Source organism: Neoarius graeffei, chromosome 8 (assembly GCF_027579695.1).
Source record: "Neoarius graeffei isolate fNeoGra1 chromosome 8, fNeoGra1.pri, whole genome shotgun sequence".
NCBI lineage: Eukaryota > Metazoa > Chordata > Actinopteri > Siluriformes > Ariidae > Neoarius > Neoarius graeffei.
Window position 1 is genome coordinate 61,338,570 of NC_083576.1, and position 22,707 is coordinate 61,361,276.

The following is a 22,707-nucleotide window of genomic DNA, read 5'->3' on the forward strand; positions in this document are numbered from 1 at the left end:
CAGCAATAACAATAAAAACAGTCATCAGGGGCAACAAATGGACTTTAAGCAGACGCTCTTGGCGTCCTTCCATAGACCTTGCCCTATTGCCTGCTCTTTCTCTCTCTCTCTCAATCCACACACACACATGCACAAAACCAATGGATGTTGAGCCATTAAGTGCTAGTACTCAAAGAACTGTACAATAATTTGCTGTCATGCAGCATTGCTTAAATATCCTGCATATCAACAGGAATCGAAAGACAGCTGAGAGCCTTTCATACCCGTCTACAAATACATTCCTGAGACATTAATCCATTCACCTACTGTATGCAAACGTGTTTAAAATCAGTGCAATAAAATGAAGCTAAGCAGCACAGCGTGAGTACGTGTCCTCTATGTGCACGTTTATTCTGTCTCCCTCATGTTTCTTTCTACAGCTTCCATTTCAGCACATGCAAACTGTTTTTTTTTCCTCCACTGAGGTCCTCTCCTAATTTGTGATGTGAGTATGTGTGAACAGAAAGGGGAGGGCGGTTGTGCATGCACAGAGCAGAAGCTCATACCAGTCACAGGAGTTTCCCCACCCTCCCTCTCACCCTCCCTCTCACCCTCCCTCTCTCTCAATCCTGCTTGTGTGCTGCTCTACTCACGCACATGGGCAGGGAAAAAAGTACAGGGTGTGAGGAGGAGGGGACAGAAAAGCTTCGACAGCTTCTGGTTTTGCTTTCAAACACTCGCTGCATGCCATATCACCTCCCTGTGCACACATAACCGGCATAGCACAGACACTCTCATTCAAACACTCTTGTACACGTTCACGGAGGACTCACATCGACACATATACACAAACACAGAGTTTTTGTCCAGCCACCCACTTGGATGACTAGAGCTCCAACGGAGAGCACCTGCAGGGAGGCAAGGGAGCAAGGAATTCTCCATATTCACAGCTAAAACAAACATACGCCTGCTTCGCTGGAGTTTCAGAGCTGCCAGCATTACTGATTGGATCGTGTGTGTTTGTGTATGTGCATGTGAGAGGAAATCTATCTTCCCTGAATTGGCCTGATGTCAAACGAAGACTGTCGTTCCCCCATTGGCCTGGATTGCTGCAGCTGCTGCTTGGATCTAGCCAATGGAAGCGAGCCAGAACCAGGACGATCTGGACTCCCCAGCCTGGGAAGCCCGACCTCTATCAATAACTTCAGGCAGCTCCGGGACCAGCTGATTTTCCAGAACCTGAACACAGACAAGTTGAACACCATCATGAGACAGGATTCGCTGGAGTCGGTGGTGCGTGACCCCTGCTACCTGCTCAACGAGGGCATCTGCAACAGCAACATCGACCAGACCATGCTGTCAATTCTGCTCTTCTTCCACAGGTACACACACACACACACACACACACACACACACACACACACACACACACACACATGACCAAAAGCAGGAAATCATTCACACTAACTTACAATGCTTTCATTACAGTGGTGGTTATAAAGGTGTCATAACAATTCAATTTAAGGAAATATTTTGTCTTTATTACTGTTTAAAGCATGTTGATTCCTGAACCCTGAACAAAAGGAATTCCCTCACAGATAATTTAAGAAATAGAACTGTGCCAAAGAATTCAAACCAAATCTGTCATCTCATTTCTGAGATCTAAGCACAAACAAACTCAGTAACTCAATCTACTAAAGAACTCAAAACTTCTTTCTTTCTTTCTTTCTTTCTTTCTTTCTTTCTTTCTTTCTTTCTTTCTTTCTTTCTTTCTTTATGAATGCTACACTTAAGGATATAAGCTTGGATATTAAGTAAATTGTAGCAAGGTTAAATCCTTTACAGATACTGTATAGATGAGATTTATAATGGTGAAATAATAATAATAATAATAATAATAATAATAATAATAATAGTTTCTCCTGGGGTTTATAGAATATTTTTCAGATCATAAAATGATTAATTTAATTTTATTAGCTTTGGTTAGCACTGTCACCTCACAGCAAGAAGGTCCTGGGTTCGAGCCCCGGGGCCGGCGAGGGCCTTTCTGTGTGGAGTTTGCATGTTCTCCCCGTGTCTGCGTGGGTTTCCTCCGGGTACTCTGGTTTCCCCCACAGTCCAAAGACATGCAGGTTAGGTTAATTGGCGACTCTAAATTGACCGTAGGTGTGAATGTGAGTGTGAATGGTTGTTTGTCTCTGCAATAACCTGGCGACTTGTCCAGGATATACCCCGCCTCTCATCCATAGTCAGCTGGGATAGGCTCCAGCTTGCCTGCGACCCTGTTGGACAGGATAAGTGGCTACAGATAATGGATGGATGGATAATAATAATAAGTCGAAACAGAAGATATACACTGATAGTGCTGTCATGACAGAATATGCTTTTAAAATGTATTAACCATCATTATTCTAGAAACATACATGCATAGTTAACATAAAATGCAGAATGTTAGTCAGAAGTAAAGCTGTTTTGTAGTAGAATGCTTTTCTCATACTTTGTAACGTTGAGAAATGTCAAAACATACTTCAGTTACAATGTCGCTTCTTGTTAAACTGCACTCATAAAGGTAGGTAAAGAGGCAAACGACTTAACAAGTGGTACAGAAATACGAAAATGAAGAAAATAACTACACATGCAAACACACATGCATGTGCGCATGCACACACACACTACCGTTCAAAAGTTTGGGGTCACCCAGACAATTTTGTGTTTTCCATGAAAAGTCACACTTTTATTTACCACCATAAGTTGTAAAATGAATAGAAAATATAGTCAAGACATTATTCTGGCCATTTTGAGCATTTAATCGACCCCACAAATGTGATGCTCCAGAAACTCAATCTGCTCAAAGGAAGGTCAGTTTTATAGCTTCTCTAAAGAGCTCAACTGTTTGCAGCTGTGCTAACATGATTGTACAAGGGTTTTCTAATCATCCATTAGCCTTCTGAGGCAATGAGCAAACACATTGTACCATTAGAACACTGGAGTGAGAGTTGCTGGAAATGGGCCTCTATACACCTATGGAGATATTGCACCAAAAACCAGACATTTGCAGCTAGAATAGTCATTTACCACATTAGCAATGTATAGAGTGGATTTCTGATTAGTTTAAAGTGATCTTCATTGAAAAGAACAGTGCTTTTCTTTCAAAAATAAGGACATTTCAAATTGTCCCCAAACTTTTGAATGGTAGTGTACAGGGGTGATCATAACAACAACAAAAACCACCACCATCATCATCATGGTAGCACGGTGGTTAGCACTGTTGCCTCACAGCAAGAAGGTTCTGGGTTCGAGCTCAGTGGCTGACAGGGGCCTTTCTGTGTGGAGTTTGCATGTTGTCTGCGTGGGTTTCCTCTGAGCGCTCCAGTTTCCCCCACAGTTCAAAGACATGCAGATTAAATACAATGGGGCCACTGTAATTGGTGCAAGCTGTAGTGGTTTCCCAGCCATAATGTATTTTGCTATGGCAAAGCTAATAAAATTAAATTAATCATCTTATGATTTGAAAAATATTCTATAAAACCCCAGAAGAAACTGTAGCCTTTATTATTAATCCTAATTTGTCAATGCTCAAAGACTACAATGTGTGAAGAATAATCATACAATATAAATAATACACTAATACTAATACAATGATAGTATATAATAATTGGACCTACGGTTGAGCCTGGGTTCCGGACAGCCTTCCTCTTTATCTAGCAGCGAGAATCTTTTGTATAAATTACGTTTGCTGGTGCTTCGTTACTCTCAATTTATCACTGAGTTATTCATTTTAAAGCATATTATTCACTAACTACAGTGAAAATGTAGTTTGTGACCGTGAGTTGGCCTAGTGGTTAGCACGTCCGCCTCTAGATCGCAAGTTCTACTCATGGTCGGATCATACCAAAGACCATCATAAAAATGGTACCTACTGCCATCTAGCAAGGCACGCTGCAATACAGATGTGAGTGTGGAGTCAAACTCTTGTGGTTACCAGAGAACTAACTCCCACTGTAAACCTAGCTATGTAATAGGTGAGAGGCTGAGGGCTATAGAAACAGAGATTGGTGCTGCCCAATGTGCCTAAGGACCTTGTTAGTACTTGGATGGGAGAGGCACAGGAAGGACTTTGACTTTTTGACAGTGAAAACAAAATTGATTATGAAATCGAGTCATACATGAGCTGATAGCCAACGAGGCACAGTACCGAGTTGGCTATAAGCAATGTACAACGAGTTTGAGTGGAATAACTGTTTTATTCAATCCACATTCACTGGATTTTGAGAAACAGAGTATTTTTATTTTTTGCAAATTCGATAAATAAAAACTTTATCTAAAATGTCGAGATAAAATAATTTCTGCTTAGAAAGTAAACAAACTGGTGAAATGACAGTAGCAATTTGTGAAAAATGCTATAATAATAATAATAATAATAATAATAATTCTTGAAAGATAAAAAAAGATGCGTTCTTACCGTCAAATACTTTTATTCCATATTTAGTTGCTTTTTTGTATTTTTTGGGGGTTTTCTTCTTCTTCTTCTTCTTTAGGGTTTTTTTGGCGGTTGGCAAACCCACTTAAAGGTGCATTACTGCCACCGACTGGGCTGGAGTGTGGAACAGGAGATATTGGGGGGGGGGACGATATTCTTTTCGCTATTTCTGTTTCTTTTAAATACTTGATAACAGGTTTTGGGGTTTTGTTTTTGAGTAGAGTTTTTACTTCGTCCTCGGTTAGTTCAGCAACATGTGCCGCCATTTTGTTTTTCTCTACTCACACTATATGAGCTGATAGCCTAGTAGTAGAGTCACAAATCAGAGCACGCGATTGCTCATATCCAGTGAATGTGGATAGAATGAATATATATACAGTATGTATGGAAAACAAACAAACAAACAAACAAACAAACAAACAAACAAACAAACAAACAAACCCCCCAAGAGACCACTTTTAAAGGTGATATAATCACTTATATAATCACTCGGTGCATTTTTTTTCCCTTTCCACAGAATGTGAACTCCTTCTTAAACCTGTTACAGTTTGAAATATAGTCTGCCACTGTATGAAAGGAAAGGACTAATGGAGGTGTGAAAAGTATTTTTACACTTGTTGAATAACTAACAGAAGTGTCTTTCAGGCTCAGGATAATAATAATACATGGCATTAGCAGCTGTCATTGCACAGTACCACAGTACAATACATAAGTGAAATATTTCAAACACACCCTGCAAACAAGTTTCCTTGTGTAACATTTATCAGATCATTTGCATTACATAGCAAAGTAGCATCTTTTAGCGTCATATCTTGTGCCTTTTTCCCCCCAGAATCTTTTGTGTCTTTTCTCTTTCCCTACTGAATGTTAATTAATGGCCACAGTGTGCTATTACCTTTCACCAATAAACTTAAACACCAGCCAAGTAAGTGGCCTGATAACAAGTCCCAGGTAGAGTTTGAGAAGTCTATCAGTTTGATTAGCTGTTAAGGAATTAAATTCAAGCTAAATAGCTACAGTAAATTATAGTGAATTATTGATTGATTGCAAAATGATTCATGGTTACTTTATTGTGCCAATAAAGTAAAATATTATTCTTGTATTACTCACTTAATACCACAAGACCCGTAGGCCACGGGTAATGAAAATATTTCATGATAATTTCATGACTGATGAAAATCAGGGAGAGGTCAAATCAGGTGCACAGCCTTCCTAGGTCATCGATGTCCTTTTATAATGTTTGTATTGCTGAAACATTTTGCAATAACAATGATAGTGATTTATGAACAGAATAAAACATTTCAGGGCGTGCTACATTATTATACACTACCGTTCAAAAGTTTGGGGTCACCCAGACAATTTTGTGTTTTCCATGAAAAGTCACACTTTTATTTACCACCATAAGTTGTAAAATGAATAGAAAATATAGTCGAGACATTTTTCTGGCCATTTTGAGCATTTAATCGACCCCACAAATGTGATGCTCCAGAAACTCAATCTGCTCAAAGGAAGGTCAGTTTTATAGCTTCTCTAAAGAGCTAAACTGTTTTCAGTTGTGCTAACATGATTGTACAAGGGTTTTCTAATCATCCATTAGCCTTCTGAGGCAATGAGCAAACACATTGTACCATTAGAACACTGGAGTGAGAGTTGCTGGAAATGGGCCTCTATACACCTATGGAGATATTGCACCAAAAACCACACATTTGCAGCTAGAATAGTCATTTACCACATTAGCAATGTATAGAGTGGATTTCTGATTAGTTTAAAGTGATCTTCATTGAAAAGAACAGTGCTTTTCTTTCAAAAATAAGGACATTTCAAAGTGACCCCAAACTTTTGAACGGTAGTGTATGTTAGTTGATTATTTTCAAAAACAAGCACAGTCATGTTTTATTCCTATTATAGAAGAAGAACAACTTTATTTATCACACGTACACATAAGCACAGTGAAATTCCTCTCTGCATGTAACCCATCTGGGGCAATGAACACACACACACATACCCAGAGCAGTGGGCAGCTATGCTATAGCACCCAGAGAGCAGGTGCCCTGCTCAAGGTATCCCATGTTAACCTAATCCCAGTTAAACTCCACACAGAAAGGCCCCTGTCAGCTGCTGAGCTTGAACCCAGACCCTTCTTGTTGTGAGGTGACAGTGCTAACCACTACACCAATTCTAACTTTCATTTTTACTTTATTAAAGAATGACACATCTATTTAATTAATTTATCACTACTTATAGCTCATTCATGGTATAAGAGCTATAAAGAGTTGTTCCCTCAACAGCCTCTCTTTTTTAGTTCCCTTAAAGTTAATTAAAACGATGCCAGGTTTCTGAGAAACCACAATATCCTCTGTCCTGAAAATTTCTCATCTCATCTCATTATCTGTAGCTGCTTTATCCTGTTCTACAGGGTCGCAGGCAAGCTGGAGCCTATCCCAGCTGACTACGGGCGAAAGGCGGGGTACACCCTGGACAAGTCGCCAGGTCATCACAGGGCTGACACAGACAACCATTCACACTCACATTCACACCTATGGTCAATTTAGAGTCACCAGTTAACCTAACCTGCATGTCTTTGGACTGTGGGGGAAACCGGAGCACCCAGAGGAAACCCACATGGACACGGGGAGAACATGCAAACTCCGCACAGAAAGGCCCTCGCCGGCCATGGGGCTCGAACCCAGACCTTCTTGCTGTGAGGCGACAGTGCTAACCACTACACCACCGTGCCGCTGTCCTGAAAATTTCTTTAAAAAAAAAAAAGCTTTCCTCAGACTTTAACATATCAACAAAATAGCTAGCTGGCTAGCTAGCTAGATCCACAAAGAGAAGTATGGTATATGGAGTGTCCACCATACAAATCCTCGACACGTTTATTGCTCTAGAAATTACATTAGAACAGGTACGGTAATATAAACCGGATACTCTTCTCAGACTCGTACAGTTTTAGAAAATTTATTAAACCTTCTGACCAATCACAGTCACACACTCAGCAGTGCTGTCATATAAATCATTGTAACTTGTGCACTGCTCTAACGAAACTCATTCTGAATAACTACATTTGCAAAATCTTTTAATAGCTCTTATTCATCAGTGATAAAAAAGTGAATTTCATTCATTGTTGGTCTTTTTGTCAAGTCGAGTTTATTTGTATAGTGCTTTTAACAACAGACATTGTCGCAAAGCAGCTTTACAGAAAATTAAAGACTTTAAACAGAGCTAATTTTATCCCTAATTTATCCCCAATGAGCAAGCCTGTGGCGACGGTGGCAAGGAAAAACTCCTTCAGACGACATGAGGAAGAAACCTCGAGAGGAACCAGACTCAAAAGGGAACCCATCCTCATTTGGCTGTTAACAGATAACATGTTTATAAATAACTTACTTCTATAACTGTGTCCTGTAGCGTCACAAAGTATAACTGTGTAACCAGGAAATTCATTATAGTTTTAACATGAAGTCTGGTTTGTTAAAGTTATAAGCTATTCATTGATGGAAACTTGAGCACAAAACTGTTCATGACAACTGCAGTCTTAAAGTTAGCAAGTCAACTGTAGTTCTCAGACATAAATGAATTACTCTACGTGTCCAGAGCGTCTTCCAAGTGCGACTTTTGACTGTCCGTATGGGGCCGTCCTCTACAGGAGCGATGTGATGAGACTCCAGCCAGACGTAGGGCATCAGGATGGATCAGGCAGGTCCGAGGAGCAGAAGAGGTCAGCATCTCAATCTCAGGATTGACATGTAACTCAGAGGGACAGACAGAGTGAAGGGGGGGAGAAAGAGAGAGAGAGAGAGACAGAACACACAGGTTGTTAGGTATTCCCAATGTCACCTAATGAGTAAGAACAATTTACAGTTTGCACTGAGTGCAAGCAGGGACTCTGGCAAAACTAACCATGACAGCATAACTAAAAGGGCAGAGCCAGAAGGTGACACAGACATGAGGGTGCCCCGGGACATAAAACAACCAGCCACTACACTACACCGTCAACAAACCCGAGTGAATGAGTGAGTGGGGGGCTGAGAACATCCATACATCCCAGTTTACCAAAACACTCTACTCTTTTTGTGTGTTAAATGATGCCACTTCCGTTCTAACGTACAGTACTTTAAAACCAGTGCTTGAGCCTTGAGTATTTGACTGCTGAATAAAGAAGCTTTCATTTAGGCCCTGTCCACATGGCAACGGATTCAGGTGAATCTGATAAAATTTTTTTATCGTTTCGGCCTGGCGTCCACATGGCACCGGCGTTTTGGGTGCCCCAAAACGATATTTTTTGAGAACGGGTTCCAGAGTGGAAAAATCTGGCAACGGTGCCATTGCGAAGTCGTCTGGATGAGTAGAACGGATTTGTTTACGATGACGTCACAACCACATGACTAGAACAAGCAGCAGTCTCGCTGTTTTGTATGAACCACTGCATTGCATTCACTTTTGTATACAGCTTTTCTTTTAAATAAACAAGTAACTGAACCATTTCTTGAATTTCTTTTTTTTATTGGATAAGACTGCTTTTCAAAATGTTCACACAGAATATAAAAAGTTATATAAATTATATAAAAATGCTTTTCAAAATGTTCACACACAATAAGAAAATTAAGTTATATAAAACTATACACACTAATAAAACTAATTTGTACACACAGAAGGCACGATTTCCTCACGTAGTCGCAGCCATCTTCTTCTTGTTGTTGTGTGCTTGTTCCTGTGAGTGCTTCACGCCGGGTAGAAGAAGGGGTTTATGCGCATGCGTCCTACTTCTTCTATTGTTCTGGTGTCTCCGATGGGACTGTCTTACAGCGCACGTAGAGGTGTGGCATGTGTATTGCATTGTTTTCAGCAAGCGTTGCGTTGCCATATGTACCTGATATTTTACTGATCCGTTGCCCATGTGGACGCGATATATTTTTTAATAAAATCTCGTTGCCGTTGTCGTGTGGATGTAGCCTTACTTGACCATGAAATCCTCCTTTTCATATGTACCGCTGAACGACTACAGTCTACATTATTTACATAATTGCTTTTGATTCCTGACCTATGTATGAGAAAGGTCAGGAACCTTGCTTTCATGCATACCATATCATGCATCAGCGGTTGTTACTAGTATTAGAATCAATTAGCCACTGTTAATAAATACCTCAATGCTTTTAGTCAATATGTGACCAGAATTTTGTGCTCTTGCCACAGCTGTGCACAATTCAAACACAAACATTTTCTCCTTTATAAGCACTGATATTTTCCCCCCTCCTCCATTTGCCGCACATAACGTGTCAGATTTTTATATTTTATATAGCCCATATAATAGCTTCCATTTTTCCCAGGATGTAATCCTTTGTGAAAAAAGCACAGTGCTATTGATACAGCTGAGATAAAGGGGGTGTGTCTGTCTGAAAGGGTTCAGGACAAGGAGTAACTGGAATTTTGGCAGGACTGCTGTCTGGTGTCCTGTACAAGGCAGAACTCTGTGACCTGTTTGCTAAAAACCAAACAACCCTGATGAGTTTATTTCATGTACTTCATCTACGTGAAGGATTTCACCAGAGGTTTGGAGTGGGGTGTACACAACATGATTATTGCACCATTACTTTCCATGCAGCCTTTAAGTTGCTTCATTCCAGCCATCCCTTTGAGGATTATGTCTGGGCGGAGTAGCACTTACGCCATTCTAAAAGTTAAGATGGATTTTACTATAAATGCTAATGCAGGATTAAGGTTAATACAAGCAGGAAAACTAATGCAGGTTCTGGTGTTTATATCACTGCACTCGTCGTCCCACAATGTTAAATGTAACTATAAATGGTTACAAGTTGTTGGTTTATTTTCTATAATAGCATTCCCAAGTGTGTGCTTTTCCTTACTTATCAAATGGTAAAGAAACAGCAGATATCATTCTGCCAACTTTGTAGCTAGGTTACTAAGTAACTGAAAAGCACAGAACACAGCCACCCCTGAGCAAAACATTGTGTTCTCAGGCTTGAGATTCAAGAGTGTATTTCCGGACTTCCTTATGGTCACAGTGTCGTTCTTTTCCAGCAGTTAATGCAAAACAATATTTCTGCCATGCAACAGCTAAGAAAGCGTACAGTACATGGTCACTCGTATACAAGGATAAAGGAATCCTATCGAAAACGCAGGTCAAATGTAAACAGCACACGTGCAGTTGTTGTGTCGACAACACAAGTGAAACAAAAACAACCCTGGCACAGTGCCCTGCTTGGGGACCTAAAATCCGTCTCCAGAGTGGATGGGAGGGGACGGTGTGGGGTCGTAAACAACAGCCCAGACATATGGAAAGACAGCAGGAGCAGCCCAGACAAGGGGGCAAAAAACTCACGTTATTTCAACATAAAATTAATGTTGAATGCTCACTGTTTTCTTCTCATAATTTAAGAACTACAAGTTGAAACATGGAGTTGTGCAACTCCCTTCAATTTGTGTGTGTGTGTGTGTGTGTGTGTGTTTTCCTGATTTATCTCGCCAAAAACATATTGAAGTTCTGGTTGCATCAAAATTGTAGTGCGCCAATACCCTATTTAAAAGACAGAAATTACTGAAGGATGAAACACATTTTTATGTACTCTTTTTAATCTTGTGGGATATTTCTCGAAAGTAATATGGACCAGACTACTTGCATAAATACTTCTGGGGTCATGCAAGGCGGTTGAGGTTTTGGCTGAAGAGCTTTCCTTTGAAAGTTGTTTTGAGAAAGCGAGCCTGATCCGACAAGATAGGATATGGCAGGGGAAATCTGCGCTTTGAGGACCTCAAGCATTGAGAATAACATACTTCCTACCTCTCCAGTGCCCCTTAACCTATTTGTATGCTATGGCCATCTCTTGGAAGGAGATCAAATGAATGCATTTCACAAGTTACAGGGCTGCTCCCAGCTGTGTCAATAAATGCCTGTGCAAGATCACAGAAAAAATAAGATGTGCAAGGGAAAAGCACAGTGTGAACAGAAGCGCTGATTCAGGGAGCCTCTCCGACAGGGAAATACACAAAACTGAGATAAGCTTTTCATAACTTCCCATATGAGCTCATCTAATATGATATAATGAAGTTGTTTTTGAAAAACGGGTGATTTCAGGGATGAGTCCATAAACTATGATTTCCAAACGTGCCCTATTAAACCCGTTAAAGCATGAGAACCTACTGAAATAGGAAAGGTAGAAATCGGGTGACTGGTTTCTTCCTGTTAGTCTAAAAAAATGAATGGAAGCAACCAGCGGAAATGTTAGCGACTCCTTTACAGGCTGAACTGACTACTGTCTGGAGTCATATGCTTTTCATAAATATTCTCTCACACCTAATTTTATAGAGTCATAATATTTTAGTGCTGGTAATTTGTTAAACATAGTGGTTGCATCCATCCATTATCCGTAACCGTTTATCCTGTACAGGGTCGCAGGCAAGCTGGAGCCTATCCCAGCTGACTACGGGCGAGAGGCGGGGTACACCCTGGACAAGTCGGCAGGTCATCACAGGGCTGACACATAGACACAGACAACCATTCACACTCACATTCACACCTACGGTCAATTCAAAGCCACCAGTTAACCTAACCTGCATGTCTTTGGACTGTGGGGGGAAACTGGAACAAACATAGGGAGAACATGCAAACTGTACACAGAAAAGCCCTCATCGACTCATGGGCTCGAACCCAGAACCTTCTTGGTGTGAGGCCACTATACCACCGTGCCATCCTGAATGGATGAATTCCATCCATCCATCCTTTATCTGTAGCCGCTTATCCTGTTCTACAGGGTCGCAGGCAAGCTGGAGCCTATCCCAGCTGACTATGGACGAGAGGTGGGGTACACCCTGGAGAAGTTGCCAGGTTATCACAGGGCTGACACAGAGACAAACAGCCATTCACACTCACATTCATGCCTATGGTCAATTTAGAGCCACCAATTAACCTAAACTGCATGTCTTTGGACTGTGGGGGAAACCGGAGCACCCGGAGGAAACCCACGCAGACACGAGGAGAACATGCAAACTCCACACAGAAAGGCCCCCGTTGGCCATTGGGCTTGAACCCAGAACCTTCTTGCTGTGAGGCGACAGTGCTAACCACTACACCACCGTGCCACCCTGAATGGATGAACTGAAATTTTGATATTTGATATGACAAAATGGAGCTTGTGAAATACAAAACCAGCTTATATGTAAATCATCTATGAAATTTGGGCATACACTAGCAAATTGGTCAGACTAACAATTACGAAGGCTATCTACCACCCCTTTTCATTCATTCATCTTCAGTAATTGCTTTATCCTGGTCAAGATCATGATGAATTCGAAACCTATCCTCAGAACACTTTTGGGGAGGTGCAAGGAAACAGGAGAACCTGGTCATAGGGAGAACATGCACACCACATAGAGAGTAACCTGAGCTCAGGATTGAATCAGAAACCTTGGAACTGTGAGGTGGCAGTGCTCCCTGCTGCACCACCATGATGCCCTTAGCAACAAATAACACAAACCCATCAGGAACTCAACATTTCCCCAAAATGTGTGGATAAATGACTTAGATAAGATAAAAGTTACACTGTAATTGCTTGGCATCAAATCAAAAGCCATATTGCCAAACTTCAACATCAATATCACACACTGGATGGCACGGTGGTGTAATGGTTAGTACTGTTGCCTCACAGCAAGAAGGTCCTGGGTTTGAGCCCAGCGGTCGATGAAGGCCTTTCTGTGTGAAATTTGCGTGTTCTCCCCATGTCTGCGTGGGTTTCCTCCGGGTGCTCCGGTTTCCCCCACAGTCCCAAGACATGCAGGTTAGGCTAATTGGTGGCTCTAAATTGACAGTAGGTGTGAAATGTGAGTGTGAATGGTTGTTTGTCTCTGTGTCAGCCCTGCGATTACCTGGCAACTTGTCCAGGGTGTACCCCGCCTCTCGCCCATAGTCAGCTGGGATAGGCTTCAGCTTGCCTGCGACCTTGTTCAGGATAAGTGGCTACAGATAATGGATGTCACACACTGATTTTGGTGCTCTGACAACATTTCTAATCCTGAAATGGTGACTACCACAAGAGTAATCCTGTAAATCATCTTGTAAATGCCATTAAACACAGCACATTTGATCACTGAATTACTTTCATTTAATAGGGATTATGATGTGACAAGCACTGATTATTGTAGGCGTCAATGGATCTGCAAGAATTTGAACTTTGGTGTATGATATCATTTTAATTGACTGGTTGAATTGAAGCATTGTTCATGACCCAGTCAAGGGCAGGGGAGCAAATCCTTGGTATATCGTGCTCCTGTTCACAGAGGCAAGGCTCTGGGTACTAAAAGCCACTGCTTACCAGGCACACCCAGTCCTGGTATTTACAAAACCACCCAAAACATCTGACTCAATAGAATCAAGCAGATTATGTCAAGCTATTCAGTATCAAGGTAATAGATTCTGTACCTATGAATAAAACAATGGCAGATATAGAAAACCTATAGCTTCTGGGCCTGTATGGTTCACAAATAATGGAGTGATTAAAGAGGCAGAAAGAAAAGGCTGAATTTTCTATGGAAAGAAAAGTAAACCTGTTTATGTGTAAGGAACAAAACAAATAGCAATGCTCGCTAATATAAATAGCCTAGCACTGGTAGCTTGTGAAAGACACTCAGGTCATGGATTTTCGGATCAAGAAAACACAATACACTCCCTCTTGGATGGGTTCAGTGATGTTAATTACAGAATAATATGAAGCCTGATTACACTCAAGGGATTGCCTTGAGGTAATAGATTGCGGCTGCCTTTGAACGCAAACATGTAGAAATCTGTACAGAGCCATTGTAATTAAAATAGCGTTCCATTTCCAGTTCAATTTAATTAATTTGCAAGACATTGCAAGTGAAAAAAAAAGAGGAGGAATCTGGTCACGTATGTAAATATGGGCGTATGTACAGTATGTCTGCATACATCTATGTGTAGTTGTGATACTACGGTATCCAGCATGCCATGAAGTTATAAAGCCAGAAATTCAACAAGTACAGACTGCTATTCTCAAAGCATCTGAAGAGGACCAAAGCGAGTTAAGCTTCATCCAAAACATATTCTTCATGCCCTCAAAGACTGCTGGCAGGGGCAGCTGTGGACCGAAATAGCTCACCTTTGCTTTCAGACCTGGCCCGATGCCCTAAAAAGGCCAAAATAACTCAGCAAAAATCTACTGCATTTCTGCCCTTACTTCACCCCTCTCCTAAAACTAAATCAATACTGAATCAACCTTTGACAGAATCCGAGTGCAACAGAAAATACTCTTTTTACAGCAGTTTATTATTTTTTTAATGGTACATTTCTCTCTCTTTTGGGGGTAGTAATATGGGCAATGCATTTATATTATAACTTAGTTAAATAAAAATGTGTGTTATGTTGTCAAACCAGATTACCCGTGTTTTGTTAATTTTAAAGGAAAGTTTGAAGGAGAATTAGGCATTTTCTAAAACCTTCTCAGGATTAGATGATTTTATCAACCTCCCTATAGCCAGTTTGACCAGTTCATAGCAAACATGAATTTTTCAGAACAAGAAAACTTTCCACGTCAATCACCTGCAGCGTTACAGAACCTGACTATGAACAAAATTAGAGCCTTGTAAAGGTCCAGTAGGAAAATTGTAAATTATTCATAATTTTATAATATACATTACAATATATATTAGTGATTAGACATGCTAGCATACAATACATGATGAAATTGATTAAGGAGAGGAGAGAGGGAGTTGCTCTTGCAGGGTCTAGTGCAGAAAACTGCACAAGGTTGAAAATCCCAGCAACCCTAATGCCATCCCCACCCTATGCCCATGGGCCTCTTCCCACAAGTTTCCATCCACACCCTATGCACACACTGCATCACCAAATATTAGAGTTTCCTTGAGCTATATGTTTTTTCTTTTATACACATTGAGTAATGATTTGGGGACAGTACGTAGCAAGCAAAAATTATAAATATATATATCAAAAGTCAAAGAGTCCCATATACATTTTCGTACATATGTTGGTGAGTGCCTGTTAGAGAGCACACTCTGTCTAGGCTGTCCGCATGGTGAGGTAGGGTGGCCAGTTCCTTTCCTCGCCACCTTTAACTTCCCCAGTGTTTCCACCAGGTCCCCATTCACTGCTGGGTGGACAGGAGGCGAGCCCCAGATCACCGTCCAAGGCGAGGCTCGAACCGGGGACCGTTCGCTTAGTGGTCAAGCGCTCTAACCACTTCGCCTCCAATATATATATATATAAAGCCACTTTAATAGGAACTTGTTCTTGATTCTGAGATTCCTGTTCTTGCCTGGCAGGAGTAGAACCCAGTGTGCTCTTCTGCTGTTGCATGCCGAGATGCTTTTCTGCTCACCACGGTTGTAAAGAGTTGCTATGAGTTACTATATCCTTCCTGGCAGCTCGAACCAATCTCAAACCAATTTTTCTCCGACCTCTCTTATCAACAAGGCGTTTGCTTCCACCCACAGAAACGTCGCTCACTCAGTGTTTTTTGTTCTTCATCACACCATGCTCTATAAAGTCTACAGACTGTTGTGTGTGAAAACCCCAGGAGATCAGCGATTTCTGAAATACTCAAACCAGTCCATCTGGCACCAACACCCATGCCACAGTGAAAGTCACAGAAATCACAATTTTTCCCGTTCTGATGTTTGATGTGAACAATCACTAAAGCTCTTGATTTGTATCTGCATGATTTGATGCATTGTGCTGCTGTCAAGGGATTGGCTGATTAGAGAACCGCATCAAACAGCAGGTGGATAGGTGTTCTTAATAAAGTGGCCAGTAAGTGTGTATCTAACTTAAATATTGTACATCTACTTTATGTGTATTCATTACTGTTCAGAGTTAGTTCACGATCCATTTTAAAGGTGATGCGTCACCACTTTGCACACGAATATATGACTTTTATATGAATCTTGCTTTCTGGATTTATATATTTACTTATTTGAAGATTGTTTCTCTGGGATTGATTTGATCCCGATCCCTATCACTGTCTTCGTTATGGGATATTTTTATATTTTGACCTTATAGCTGGGCGGCACGGTGGTGTAGTGGTTAGCGCTGTCGCCTCACAGCAAGAAGGTCCGGGTTCGAGCCCCGTGGCCGGAGAGGGCCTTTCTATGCGGAGTTTGCATGTTCTCCCCGTGTCCGCGTGGGTTTCCTCCGGGTGCTCCGGTTTCCCCCACAGTCCAAAGACATGCAGGTTAGGTTAACTGGTGGCTCTAAATTGACCGTAGGTGTGAATGTGAGTGTGAATGGTTGTCTGTGTCTATGTGTCAGCCCTGTGATGACCTGGCGACTTGTCCAGGGTGTACCCCGCCTTTCGCCCGTAGTCAGCTGGGATAGGCTCCAGCTTGCCTGCGACCCTGTAGAACAGGATAAAGTGGCTAGAGATAATGAGATGAGATGAGAGACCTCATAGCTACTGGAAACTGATTACCACAATCCCTAATCCTCTTACACTTTCCAGTGTGGAAATTACAGTGCCTGTCTATGGCACAACAAAACTTGTAAAGGAATTGGTCCAGATTTGTTTGTCCTGAAGGAATACCATGTCAGACAAAGAAACAAAGACTCAAACAAAACCCCCAAACCTACAAGGTTCATGATTTGAAAATGCAAATGGAAGGTGTGAGGCGAGAGAAGAGAACTATCTGACAAACACACAGACCGTATTTTGAGTTATTTTTTTAATTCGTAACTGATAACAAGCTGGTTTTTACTTTGATTCAGAGGCTGTTGCTGATTTTTCAATCACAATCTGCCGATGAAGGAGTACCACCTCTGCACTGCCAGTTTTCCTCGCTCATTTGTGTCCACCATGCTATCGGGCATGGCTGTCAGCTGAGTGAGTTACACAACAGAGAGTGAATGACAGCAAGTGCCGAGTGTTGAGTTGTGGTAAGGTGCTGCTCCTATCTACTCACATTCAGGCAATGACATCTCTTACGATAACGAGAGAGCCTGTCAGCAATAGCCATCCCCCTTCATGGCCAAGCATAATCCAACTCATGCAATTAGATCCCTTCCATCATGACCTCGGCACTGGCTCTAATGTGATCTGATTGACATTATTAACATGACTAATGCAAATAACCCAATAATAAAATGGCCGTTATTTAAAAAAAAAAAAAAATCTGTTGAAATCATGAAGTCATGTTTTCACTGTTCCAAGATTAACCCTGACAAGCCCTGGCTTAGCCTGAAGGCAATGTTGTGTCCTGTCTCCATATACAGTGGGAGAAATGAATCATCCAGATATCACAGCTTATCCTTTGTCCAACTGGAGAGCTCCAAATAATGCTTCTCCACAGGCTTGTTGCTTGGCAGCCAGAGCGCACACGTTACATAGTACTGAAGCTTGCCAGTAAAACAGTAGGATTTTGCTATGTACCTTTACACTGATGTCCACGGCAGCGTGTGTGCACTGACTGCAATTGTATGAGTCTGGCAAACGAGCCTTTCTTCCTCCAAAACAGCCTTTCCTTGGTAAACAACTCTAAACTGTCTGTTTTGGTTTTGTGGCCCCTGACGGGTAATTACAGGAGCTTTCTTTTATAAAATGGCATTCTCACGCAACTGGTTGAGACCATATGACAAGCTGTAAAAAACACTGATTTTCTAGAGTGCATATTTTGGTCCCACTATCAGATGGGAAGTTGTAATTTCCACACTATGGCAAACAACAGTTTTTACAAGCTTGTCTAATAAAAGCAATGCACTTGGATACCTGAAATTTGAGTTGAATTACTATCATACAAATTTGTATGCATATAAATCAATATCTAAAAAACTTGCGAAGTATCTTGAAAAATTGCCATACTCAATATATACATTTTAATTACAGAGTTCACAAACCACAAACTTGCACAATGGTTTTGACAGAGTACAGAAATCACATGTTGCAGCAGAGCATTTTCATCAAACATAAGCAGATATAGATTTCCCACTGAGTTATACTGCGTAAGGTGATCATGGTACGGTTGCAACACAAGCCTTCCTTAATCAGGTTCTTGCTCAGTGTGGCAACTCTTCATTAGTTTAGTATGATGAAATCAAGACGATGGGAAAATAGAAGTATTCAGGGGGGGTTAGATTCTTATCTTAACCAGCTTCACAGGTCATCACCTGGAACGCTTTTGAATTAACAGGTATGCTTGGTCAAAAGTTACTTAATGCAAACCTTTTTTTTTTTAATAAAAATACAGTAAACAGCCCTATTCCACAACTGCAGTAATCCAGATTATGTCAGGAACCACTCAGCTAAGTAAAGAGAAATGAAATCCATCATTACTTCAAGACATGAAGTGTCTTTTAACTCATAAAAATAAAGAAAAAACACTGACTTAAAATGTGTGTCCACACTTTTGACTACTACTGTATGTAGAACTAATGTAGTCATTAGTGTTTCCTATTCACAGATGATTCAGAGCAGAGTCTCTGTGTGTGTGTGTGTGTGTGTGTGTATATATAAACAGTTATTCCACGAAATCGAGTCATATATGAGCTGATAGCCAATGAGGCATGTAGCGCTGAGTTGGCTATAAGCCATGCACGATGAGATTGAGTGGAATAATTGTTTATTATATTCACAGGATTTTGACAAGTAGAGCATTTTTATTTTCATTTTTGGCAAATTTGATAAATAAAAATTTTTGATAAAACGTCAGACAAAATCATTTCCTCTTAGAATGTAAAGAAACCAGCAAAATGACAGTAGCAATTTGTGAAAAATGCTATAATAATTCTTGAAATAAATTTTAAAAAGATACGTTCTTACCATCAAATACTTTCATTCAATATTTTGTAGCTTTCTTGTATTTTTTAGGGTTTTCTTCTTTTTTTGGCAGTTGGCAAACTAACTTAAAGGTGTATTACCACCACCAACTTGGCTGGAGCGTGGAACAGGAGATATGGGTGTGTGTGTGTGTGTAAAAGAATATCTTTTAGCGATTTCTGTTTCTTTTAAATACTGGATAACAATTTTTGGGATTTTCTTTTCGAGTAGAGTTTTTATTTCATCCCCAGTTGGTTCAACAACACGCTCCGCCGTTTTGTTTTTCTCTACTCATGGTATATAAGCTGATAGCTTAGTGCAGTAGCCAATCATAATGCGTGATTGCTCATATCCAGTGAATGTGGATATAATATATAAAATGTTCATTTATCTATGAAAGCTAACTAGTGATACAAATATTTACCCATAATTCCTGCACATTTGTTTGTACATTTTGTATATTCACACCCCTCCACGGGCGGCACGGTGGTGTAATGGTTAGCGCTGTCGCCTCACAGCAAGAAGGTCCGGGTTCGAGCCCCGTGGCCGGCGAGGGCCTTTCTGTGCGGCGTTTGCATGTTCTCCCCGTGTCCGCGTGGGTTTCCTCCGGGTGCTCCGGTTTCCCCCACAGTCCAAAGACATGCAGGTTAGGTTAACTGGTGACTCTAAATTGAGCGTAGGTGTGAATGTGAGTGTGAATGGTTGTCTGTGTCTATGTGTCAGCCCTGTGATGACCTGGCGACTTGTCCAGGGTGTACCCCGCCTTTCGCCCGTAGTCAGCTGGGATAGGCTCCAGCTTGCCTGTGACCCTGTAGAAGGATAAAGTGGCTAGAGATAATGAGATGAGATGAGACACCCCTCCACCTAAAACTATACTGAGTTAAGTATAAATTATACACGACCAAATCTTACTCACTCTCACTTTATGCCACCACCCCGAATCTAGTTTTAACTAAAATTGGTGCCAGCGTATAACACACAGGTGTATGATGTATATTTGTAAAGTCCCAGTTACAGATCCAGGGGTTCAGAAATAACTGATTAGGTTTTGCCTTTTCAATAATCCATGCAGTGTTTGGGCATGTAAGAATCTGTTCTTTCCTTTGCATTCATTTCCCCATTGTGTTTACCATAGCTGTGGGAGAATGACTGAAGGCAGTTTTAGTGAAACAATCTTTATGTGGCTTTACAGGAAATTATCAGCTTGTCCTGGAAACGCCCTGTTGCATGTCTGCGCCAATCTCCTTCTGTGTTATGTTTTTTTTTTATTTACATCCTATTGTGTCTGCCACTAAGTGTTCATTCCTACTAAACCTTTCAGCCTTAAGTCCCTTTCTTGTAAGTTAGGATTTGTTTAATTGTTTTGTACATACCAGATGGAACAAGTTCACTTTCAGTCTCTCCAGATAAGGTCTTCCTGAGCAGGCTGCTGTATTAAGAGCGCCCCCTGTCAAACTCAAAGGGTGAACTGATTGTCTTTAAGCTTTGCCCAAATTAAAAATTCAAGCTGATTATGCCAACAATCCAAGCAAGATTCTGTCTGAGCCTCACTTTCTATGATTTGTTTTCTCAAACTGCTGTGCCAGATGTGCACGAGCACTAAATCTTCTGCATACATTAGCACCTCTGCTGTCACAGAAGGACATTAGGTGCCATTTATCCAGTTTGTGGCAGCATTCTTTCCACTGAGATGTCATAGAGCAAATCATGAGTGAGGTAGAAGTATGCCTGCTAACATGGCAGCTAATAGGCAAATGAGTCAGTAGAGCAAAGCAGTCTGGAAAACAGAGAAGAGAAAAAGAACACAGCTTACGAGTCCTGCCAAAGAAACCCACACAGACTGCCAAGAAACCCAAGAGAATGGGGCCTGGAACATGAAACATTTTGTTCTCTGCCTTGTCCAAAAGGTTGAATGGGTTCCACAGAGCAGGGCTCTTTCATTATTGACTACAGATAAAAGTCTCGTTTGTTGAGCGACTTCATTCACTTGCAGTGGCCTACTCCTGGGAGGGTGCACTTAACGGTCATTTAATATGATTTTTATACTAAAAAAGACTTCAAAATTATGAGCATAATTTTATTAGTAATGTGTGCACAGTGTGCCATTCAAACTTTACTTCCAACGCTATTTTGCATGAGTGTCCTGATGCATTCATACAACATATAACCAAACCACGAACAATGAATTTATTGAAACTCACATTTCAAGCAAATTAGGTTGTCTAGCATCTGCTTCTCCTCTCTACTAATTCTGCATTCTCAGAGCCTGCTAATGATTGGCTCCTGAAACATCATCCCATAAGTGTGCCATTCATTTGACGAAGAATTTAGTCCTCCGAGCAAATAACAAACAGCACCTTTATTTCTGAATGGCTCTGATTTCCAGATGGTTCTCCTGTTCTTCTTCTTTGTTCTTGCTCCTTATTTAGGCCTCGTTCTTCCTGTTGTTGATTCTACAAAAATAAAAACAAACAAAAAAAATTCCCAATAAAGTACTGACTTTTCTTTGCACGCATGATAATTTCCCAAAAATTACATGATAATCTTCTCAGGGTTTCGACTCCGCCTTCTGTCGGTATCAATGTCAGTCAGCTGAGATCATCTCAAATATACCATCTCTTCTAACATTGCACTGAAACAATTTACCATTGTTTAAACTCATCTCAATGCACTGCTCTATTCACCCAAAAGACATGATATACAGTGCCAGTCAAAAGTTTGTATACCCCTACTCATTCATACGTGTTTCTGTATTTTGTCTATTTTCTATATCGTAGAACAATACTGAAGACATCAACTCTATGAAATGACATACGGAACATAAATGGAATTATGTGGTGAACAAAAATAATGTTTCATATTTCAGATTCTTCAGAATACCTTGATGACACATTATTGGCATTATCTTAACCAGCTTCATGAGGTACCCTGTGTCTGAAATCACTCACTACTCAGCATATAGTGGACTATATATTGAGTTCACCATTTTGGAGTCCTGTCCGAGTGTATAATGAGAATTATTACACCCTATATAGTGCACTCAAAGTATCCCACAATGCATCATGAAAAGTAGTGTACAGTACAACTGATGGTCACAAACCAAGCAAAGTATACCATCATGCATTGCGGTCACGCTGAAAGAAAAAAAAAGTATGTTGGGGTGAAGAGACAGAGGAAGAAACACATTATAAACTGACTTTCAAGTACAATTAAAAATAGTAAGAGAATAGAAAATAAGCTAAAATAGAATCTCATCTAATCTCATTATCTCTGGCCGCTTTATCCTGTTCTACAGGGTCGCAGGCAAGCTGGAGCCTATCCCAGCTGACTACGGGTGAAAGGCGGGGTACACCCTGGACAAGTCGCCAGGTCATCACAGGGCTGACACATAGACACAGACAACCATTCACACTCACATTCACACCTACGGTCAATTTAGAGTCACCAGTTAACCTA

General features: G+C 40.8%; 1 protein-coding gene across 1 annotated transcript in view; it reads left to right on the top strand.

The window, feature by feature from the left end:
* The first annotated feature begins 660 nt into the window (after window positions 1-660).
* The window catches only part of tsc22d3 (TSC22 domain family, member 3), a 69,059-nt gene continuing 47,012 nt past the window's right edge, over window positions 661-22,707 (top strand). The window contains exon 1 of the mRNA XM_060927974.1: window positions 661-1,361. Within this exon, the coding sequence (XP_060783957.1) occupies window positions 1,048-1,361 (314 nt within the window). The 5' untranslated portion in view covers window positions 661-1,047. The remainder of the gene's footprint in view (window positions 1,362-22,707) is intronic.